This window comes from Trichomycterus rosablanca, chromosome 1 (genome assembly GCF_030014385.1).
Source record: "Trichomycterus rosablanca isolate fTriRos1 chromosome 1, fTriRos1.hap1, whole genome shotgun sequence".
NCBI lineage: Eukaryota > Metazoa > Chordata > Actinopteri > Siluriformes > Trichomycteridae > Trichomycterus > Trichomycterus rosablanca.
Window position 1 is genome coordinate 16,752,515 of NC_085988.1, and position 8,445 is coordinate 16,760,959.

The window sequence follows — 8,445 nt, forward strand, 5'->3', positions numbered from 1 at the left end:
GTGTCACTGCAGTGCTGAGAATCATCCACCACCTAAATAATAACTGCTCTGTGGTGGTCCTGACCATTGAAAAACAGAGTGAACGCAGGCTAAAAAAGTACATAGAGAAACAGATGGACTACAGTCAGTAATTGTAGAACTACAAAGTGCTTCTTTATGGTAAGTGGAGCTGATAAAATGGACAGTGTGTGTAGAAACAAGGAGGTGGTTTTAATGTTATGGCTGATCAGTGTATATATTGACAGTCCGTGGTTGTCCTCCTTCTTGTTTTTTATCAGTGGAAACCTTCAGATCACATGATGCTGCTGGCATTATATTTTCGTTTAGAGCTTCATTGTCCTTCCAGCATTGACATTACAGCTGTTTAAAAATCCCAACAACACTGCTCCACCTGATACACTCATTTAAGTACTGCACAATACCATGCTGTTACCATGTTAGTATCATTGCAGTCCTGGGAATGGTCTACCACCCCATGGTCTACCACCCAGACACCATGTGATAAATGGGGTGGGGGGTGACAAAGTGTGCAGAGTAACAGATGTCTAAAAAAAAAACATGGATGGATGGATCAGTCTGTGCTTTAAATAAGTGCTTTAAAAGCAGAAACACGTCCACAACTGCATACACTTGTACTGTTACGAGTTAGTACTCTGAAATGGTACTATAGTGAAATACTAGTTAGTACAGCGCTTTGCAGTTTTGGACAGAGTCTCTAGTCTGAGTAGAGCTTCTGTGTATTGTTGTGACCGTGGCATTCCGTTTAAAACCAATTTGCTCGTACATATTATGGCCAAAAGTATGTGAACACTAGACCATGAGGTTGTTGGACATCACATTCCAAAAGCATGGGCATTAATATAGAGTTGTCTACTCTTCTGCAGCTATAAGAGCCTCCAAACATTTTGGAAAGCCTTTTGTCATGATTTTAGAGCAAGTATGTGGGAATTTGAATCCATTCAGTCAAAAGTGCATTTGTAAGGCAATCCGACTGTATTTCCCCTACACCAAACCCATCCTATCATGTATTTATGAACTTCTTTCTGTGCTCTGTCCAGTGTTATACTAAAACAGAAGTGCCTTCTTAAATTTTTGCCATGACATTGGCAGGAATTAATAGTTTATACACAATTATTTTTTTGGTATATGTACATTTTATCAGATTTTTTAGCGTATCCAATTACCCAATTGTATTACACTTCCTCTGTACTTATGTTGACCTCAACTCTGACTGAAGAGAGCCATGACTGACACACGCCCCCTCCGACACACGTGCAATAGCCAACTGCATCTTTTCACCTGCACGAGAGGAGTTCATATGTGGATCAGCTTTGTGCATGGAGAGCCATACCCTGATCCTCATTATCCCTCATCTCTGTGCAGCACCATTAATCAGCTAGCAGAGGTCGCATTTGCATCACTCACTCGCTCACTTTCTTAACCGCTTATCCAATTAGGGTTGTGGGGGTGGGGGTTGTTACTGAAGCCTATCCCAGCTTTTCAATGGGCGCAAGGCACACAGTAAAACCCTGGACGCCACAGGGCAGACACACACACACACATACCCGGGGCAATTCAGTGTCTCCAATTAACCTGACTGCATGTTTTTGGACTGTGGGAGGTAACCGGAGCTCTCGGAGTAAACCCACGCAGACACGGGGAGAACATGCAAACTCCGCACAGAAAGGGCCCGGACTGCCCCGGCTGGAAATTGAACTCAGGACCTTCTCACTGTGAGGTGACAGTGCTACCCGTAATTGCATCAGTTATGAATAATCCCCTCTGGCACCCGCCCTGAATGAACAGCAAGCCAATTGTTGTTCATAGGTGCCCTGTCTGCTGGATAGCAGCCACTGGAGCGCCCCTTAACTTAATATTTACAAGGGGTGGCCACATACTTTGGACCATATAGTGTAACTTATGATAAAAAAAAGAGTCACATCTTTTGAGTAGCAGTGCAGCTTAGAAATTCTTTACATCCTACATACGTTATGGTAACCCATCCGTTTATCATGAGTATTTTTGGTTAAAGGCACCAACGTGGCTTAATGCGCTCTTCAACACGTTTACTGTTACATAAATATAATCTGAATTAAGATTAGATAAGTTTTGTCCCATTATAAAGGAAGCAGCTTAATGTGGATTTATGCACCAAAACAAAGAACAGCGAATGGTCAAGTTGGTGAAAAAAAGTTGGTGAGCTACTTATAGCCATATTAGGCTTTTAAATTCAAGTGAAGTGTTAATGTTTATGGCTTGTTTAATTAATGGCTAAAAACCTTTCCCACTTTGCTAAGCCATAAAAGCTCTATTAAGGTCTGATGCACTTTTAAGTTAGCATATCGCAGCCTTACTTCATAGCTCCAGTGCAAAACTAAGAGACGCAAACATGCCCTGGGTGATCGATGACTCCTGCTGAAGTGAAAACATTTGGCATTTTTGGCTGAACTACTCCTTTTACCCGTCCTACTTTAAACAGGGCAGCACGAGGCGGGGACTTTTCTCAGTCGTGCAGCATAATATTTAATATCAATTCCATTTTAAATACAAACGTGTCTCTAAATCATCAGTCTTCAATACCATTGAACTCAGCCCTTGGAGAAACAAAGAAAAAAAACCTACTCGATTATAAAGGAGCGAAAGAAATACTAAGCTTCCCTGATCTGGAAAATTAAGACGCTTCATTTTTTTTAACTTAAAATCTCTTTTATCTCTGCTATCAATCAGTGTTCGAGTCTGTGTCATCATTAATGTAGTCCTCCTCTAAAGGGCTCGCTCTGTTCTGCGTGCCCCACTCGTCCTCATCATACTCTATACTGTCATTATCCTCCAGCAGCTCGTCTTCAGGCTCCGCCCCCGCCGCTCCTTCTTGACCTGCCTCCGCCTCAACCTCCGCCTCAACCTCCGCCTCTTCAAACCCCGCCTGTTCCTCCCCGCCCGGTGCCTGCGCGTTGTTGTTGGAAAACGGCGGGCGCTGGGGTGAATCGTCCTCCACGTAAACCCTCTGGTGGCACATGGGGCACGTGTCCTGAATGTAGAGCCACTTGCGCAGGCAGAGCGCGTGGAAGTAATGGTGGCACGGCGTGACGCGGGCCGCCGCCACGAACTCCTGGTAGCAGATGGCGCACACGTCCTCCACGTCCCGCAGTTCGGCGCCGGTCACCTCGGGCAACGAGTGGATCCTGCGCACGGCGGACCGCCGCTTGACGAACGTCCTCCAGCCGCTCTTGGCCTGCAGGTAGATGTTGAAGTAGGCGTGCAGGCACATCATGCAGGCGCGGATCTTGCTCCCCGACTCGAATGCCATGGTGTAGGCGCCGTTCCCGAACATCACGATGCCGAAAATAAATTCGACGATGTTGCCAGCGGAGCGTACGTAGTACACGTAGTCGTCAAGTTTTTCCCAGAGCGTCCCGTAGTAGCCGTCCACCATGAACAGGACGTAGACCGTCAACGAGACCAGAACCTTCAAGCAGAGCTCCACGCAGAAAGCCGTGACCGCAAACAGCCACGTGTTGAGCGCGTAGCGCTGCCACAGCATGCAGCTCAGAACGATGGGTAGTGTCAGCAGGGTAAATGAGACCAGCAGCGCAGGAGCATGTCGCCGCACCGACTGGACATGCGAGGCACTCAGTGCCATCAGGACCGGTTCGGTCATGCCGTGCACGAAATGCAGAACGGCAGTCAGCAGCAGGCACAGATTTCTACTTAGGCGGACCAGGCGCTCGCCGGGTTCTAGACCGCTAAGGCCGGTCTGTAGCGCAAGTATGAAAAACAGCACAGGCGCTACGAATCCCAGCCGCCTGTCCTCCTCGTCCTCGGCCGACCCGATGAACAGAAGGACGCCTAGTCCTAAGTAATGCGCCGCGGATGAAATCACAGCGCTCATCCCTAACACGGTGAGCGTCGAGTCACATCCGCTGATGATCAGGCTGCTACACAAATCCCAAAACACGTCCCACGTCATGTAGGGCCCGCTCTCCCCGTTCTCCTCCACCTGAGCCATTTTTACCGCGTATAACAAAACCACAGCCTGCGCCACCACACGAGTGATCCAGAAAACCCGCAGCACATCCGGCACCCGAATCCTTTTCCACGTATCCTCAAGGAGCAGCTGCAATCCATAAATACGGTACATATGCCGCACCAGCAGGTACACATAGCGGCACGAGTAGTACAGGCTCTTGAGCCGGATGAGCAAGCACACGGCAGTGTTCAGGCCCAAGAGAAAGCACGAAATCACAGCCAGCACCCGGCGCACGTCCAGCGGGAGTTCAATAAAAAATCCAGTCACCGGCAGCAGGACATCCAGCATGACGAGGCCGGAGTACGGTGACTTTACATCCAGCAGAAATACGTAACCAGTGGCTAACACGAGCTGCAGAGCCACCAAGGCCAACCACAGCGCAGGTTTGGCACGTGGAAGCAGCCTGAAGCCTGGCGACGCCTCATGGTGTCCACTGTAGAAGTCTACATAAGACATCACATAGTAGTTGATGAGAACGGACGTGGCGCAAAGCAGGACTCCGAAGAACAGGCTGTAGAACTTCAAAAGGGATTTCTGGGATAACACCAGCACAATGCTGCACACAATAATACCTGTAACACACAAACAAAACAATACATTACAATGCTGGACTGGAGAGAAACTGGTCGGCTTTTCAACTCGATCCTTTATAGATGACATCATGTGAACATGCAGCTTTGATCGGAGCTACAGTGGCATTATTATACAAGCTGTTACCACTTTTTACCACAGATTTTACATAGCTAGTTACGGTAAAACAGCTTTCTAAAGTACAAGCAAAAGAGAAGCAAGGAGTCACTCATAAATACTGCAGGATGACCTGAAAGCAACAGGAACAACAGTTAAACGAAAAAATAAGAAACAACAAAATTCCTCTGTTAAAAAGAAGCAGAGACATTTATTTATGTGGGTTTTAACGCCATGTTTAACACATACAGTGTATCACAAAAGTGAGTACACCCCTCACATTTCTGCAAATATTTTATTATATCTTTTCATGGGACAACACTATAGAAATAAAACTTGGATATAACTTAGAGTAGTCAGTGTACAACTTGTATAGCAGTGTAGATTTTTGGTCTTCTTAAAATAACTCAACACACAGTCATTAATGTCTAAATAGCTGGCAACATAAGTGAGTACACCCCACAGTGAACATGTCCAAATTGTGCCCAAAGTGTCAATATTTTGTGTGACCACCATTATTATCACTGCCTTAACCCTCCTGGGCATGGAATTCACCAGAGCTGCACAGGTTGCTACTGGAATCCTCTTCCACTCCTCCATGATGACATCACGGAGCTGGTGGATGTTAGACACCTTGAACTCCTCCACCTTCCACTTGAGGATGCGCCACAGGTGCTCAATTGGGTTTAGTCCATCACCTTCACCTTCAGCTTCCTCAGCAAGGCAGTTGTCATCTTGGAGGTTGTGTTTGGGGTCGTTATCCTGTTGGAAAACTGCCAGGAGGCCCAGTTTTCGAAGGGAGGGGATCATGCTCTGTTTCAGAAAGTCACAGTACATGTTGGAATTCATGTTTCCCTCAATGAACTGCAGCTCCCCAGTGCCAGCAACACTCATGCAGCCCAAGACCATGATGCTACCACCACCATGCTTGACTGTAGGCAAGATACAGTTGTCTTGGTACTTCTCACCAGGGCACCGCCACACATGCTGGACACCTCTGAGCCAAACAAGTTTATCTTGGTCTCGTCAGACCACAGGGAATTCCAGTAATCCATGTTCTTGGACTGCTTGTCTTCAGCAAACTGTTTGCGGGCTTTCTTGTGCGTCAGCTTCCTTCTGGGATGACGACCATGCAGACCGAGTTGATGCAGTGTGCGGCGTATGGTCTGAGCACTGACAGGCTGACCTCCCACGTCTTCAACCTCTGCAGCAATGCTGGCAGCACTCATGTGTCTATTTTTTAAAGCCAACCTCTGGATATGACGCCGAACACGTGGACTCAACTTCTTTGGTCGACCCTGGCGAAGCCTGTTCCGAGTGGAACCTGTCCTGGAAAACCGCTGTATGACCTTGGCCACCATGCTGTAGCTCAGTTTCAGGGTGTTAGCAATCTTCTTATAGCCCAGGCCATCTTTGTGGAGAGCAACAATTATATTTCTCACATCCTCAGAGAGTTCTTTGCCATGAGGTGCCATGTTGAATATCCAGTGGCCAGTATGAGAGAATTGTACCCAAAACACCAAATTTAACAGCCCTGCTCCCCATTTACACCTGGGACCATGACACATGACACCAGGGAGGGACAACGACACATTTGGGCACAATTTGGACATGTTCACTGTGGGGTGTACTCACTTATGTTGCCAGCTATTTAGACATTAATGGCTGTGTGTTGAGTTATTTTCAGAAGACAGTAAATCTACACTGCTATACAAGTTGTACACTGACTACTCTAAGTTATATCCAAGTTTCATGTCTATAGTGTTGTCCCATGAAAAGATATAATGAAATATTTGCAGAAATGTGAGGGGTGTACTCACTTTTGTGATACACTGTATGTCATTGGTACAGTGGTAGCCTTTACATGGTGTAAACATTAGGTTGGTGTTAAAGTTCTCACCGGTTGCTCTGGGCAGGATGTGTGTGTGTGGCCGACTAATCAGGTGTGTGTGTGTGTGTGTCGGACTGGATCAGAATGATCAGATGTGTGTGTGTGTGTATCAGACTGATCAGATGTGTGTGTGTGTGTGTGTGTGTGTATCAGACAGACACTCACCGGTTGCTCTGAGCAGGATGTGGACCGCGGTGTGGGAGCAGATCGGACCTGTATCAGACTGATCACATGTGTGTGTGTGTGTGTATCAGACAGGATCAGGTGTGTGTGTGTATCAGACAGGATCAGGTGTGTGTGTGTGTGTGTATCAGACAGGATCAGGTGTGTGTGTATCAGACAGGATCAGGTGTGTGTGTGTATCAGACAGGATCAGGTGTGTGTGTGTGTGGTGTATCAGACACTCACCGGTTGCTCTGAGCAGGATATGGACCGCGGTGTGGGAGCAGATCGGACCTGTATCAGACTGATCACGTGTGTGTGTGTGTGTGTATCAGATTGATCAGGTGTGTGTGTGTGTGTGTGTGTGTGTATCAGATTGATCAGGTGTGTGTGTGTGTGTGTGTGTGTGTGTGTGTATCAGATTGATCAGGTGTGTGTGTGGTGTATCAGACTGATCAGGTGTGTGTGTGTGTGTGTGTGTGTATCAGATTGATCAGGTGTGTGTGTGTGTGGTGTATCAGACACTCACCGGTTGCTCTGAGCAGGATGTGGACCGCGGTGTGGGAGCAGATCGGACCTGTATCAGACTGATCACATGTGTGTGTGTGTGTGTGTGTGTGTGTGTGTATCAGATTGATCAGGTGTGTGTGTGTGTGTATCAGACAGGATCAGGTGTGTGTGTGTGGTGTATCAGACACTCACCGGTTGCTCTGAGCAGGATGTGGACCGCGGTGTGGGAGCAGATCGGACCTGTATCAGACTGATCACGTGTGTGTGTGTGTATCAGATTGATCAGGTGTGTGTGTGGGGTGTATCAGACAGGATCAGGTGTGTGTGTGTGTGTGTGTGTGTGTGTGTGTGTGTGTGTGTATCAGATTGATCAGGTGTGTGTGTGGGGTGTATCAGACACTCACCGGTTGCTCTGAGCAGGATGTGGACCGCGGTGTGGGAGCAGATCGGACCTGTATCAGACTGATCACATGTGTGTGTGTGTGTGTGTGTGTATCAGACAGGATCAGGTGTGTGTGTGTGTATCAGATTGATCAGGTGTGTGTGTGGTGTATCAGACACTCACCGGTTGCTCTGAGCAGGATGTGGACCGCGGTGTGGGAGCAGATCGGACCTGTATCAGACTGATCACATGCTGAGTTGGAGTTACAGATGGAGTCGATGATGAACACACTCGGGACCCGCAGCGCCACATCCAGCACCGCCAGCGCCTGCTGACTCATGCGGCCGCTGGTCGAGGCCATCCCGGCGCAGCACCACCTCCCCGCTCCGGGTGGAAACGCGAACAGATCCGCACGCGTTTGTTTATCTCACCCCGGACTATCTGCTGTCCGCCATATTTACTTTATCGCCTGTTGCTACGCGAAGAACGCGGAAGTGAACTGCGGCCTGTTAGACTGCGCATGACAGAAGGAGAACGCACGCGGGTCAAAAATAACGTCATCACGTCGCTTCAGAAAGTTCAGTTAAAAATGACAAATAAGTTTAATTTTATTTACTTATTGTGCATTCTGCATGTACAACAGCATTAAAATGTTTTTGTAAATTAAATGATTGGCTCATGGGAGGATGCACCCAGTGTTTCACCCGCCGCAACCCTGACCATGGAAAATAAAATGAGTAAACAAGAAATAAATGTATAAATAAGTAAATAAATAAAACAAAGTCA

The 8,445-nt window shown here is 47.5% G+C and overlaps 1 protein-coding gene across 1 annotated transcript; it reads right to left on the minus strand.

Moving 5' to 3' along the window:
- Positions 1 to 2,289: 2,289 nt before the first annotated feature.
- rnf139 (ring finger protein 139) lies at positions 2,290 to 8,128 on the minus strand. The gene is made up of 2 exons (XM_063000317.1): positions 7,843 to 8,128; positions 2,290 to 4,599 (listed from the first exon to the last, which is right to left on the minus strand). The coding sequence occupies exons 1-2, from the start codon at positions 8,018 to 8,020 to the stop codon at positions 2,720 to 2,722; spliced, it is 2,058 nt and encodes a 685-aa protein (XP_062856387.1). The 5' UTR covers positions 8,021 to 8,128; the 3' UTR covers positions 2,290 to 2,719.
- Positions 8,129 to 8,445: the final 317 nt, after the last annotated feature.

Bases quoted from the DNA above. Each gene is read 5' to 3' on its own strand.
- rnf139 (XM_063000317.1), bottom strand. From the start codon at position 8,020: ATGGCCTCGACCAGCGGCCGCATGAGTCAGCAGGCGCTGGCGGTGCTG. The intron at 4,600-7,842 runs GTGAGTGTCTGA...TGTGTGTTACAG, and splicing joins CATCCTGCTCAGAGCAACCG to GTATTATTGTGTGCAGCATT.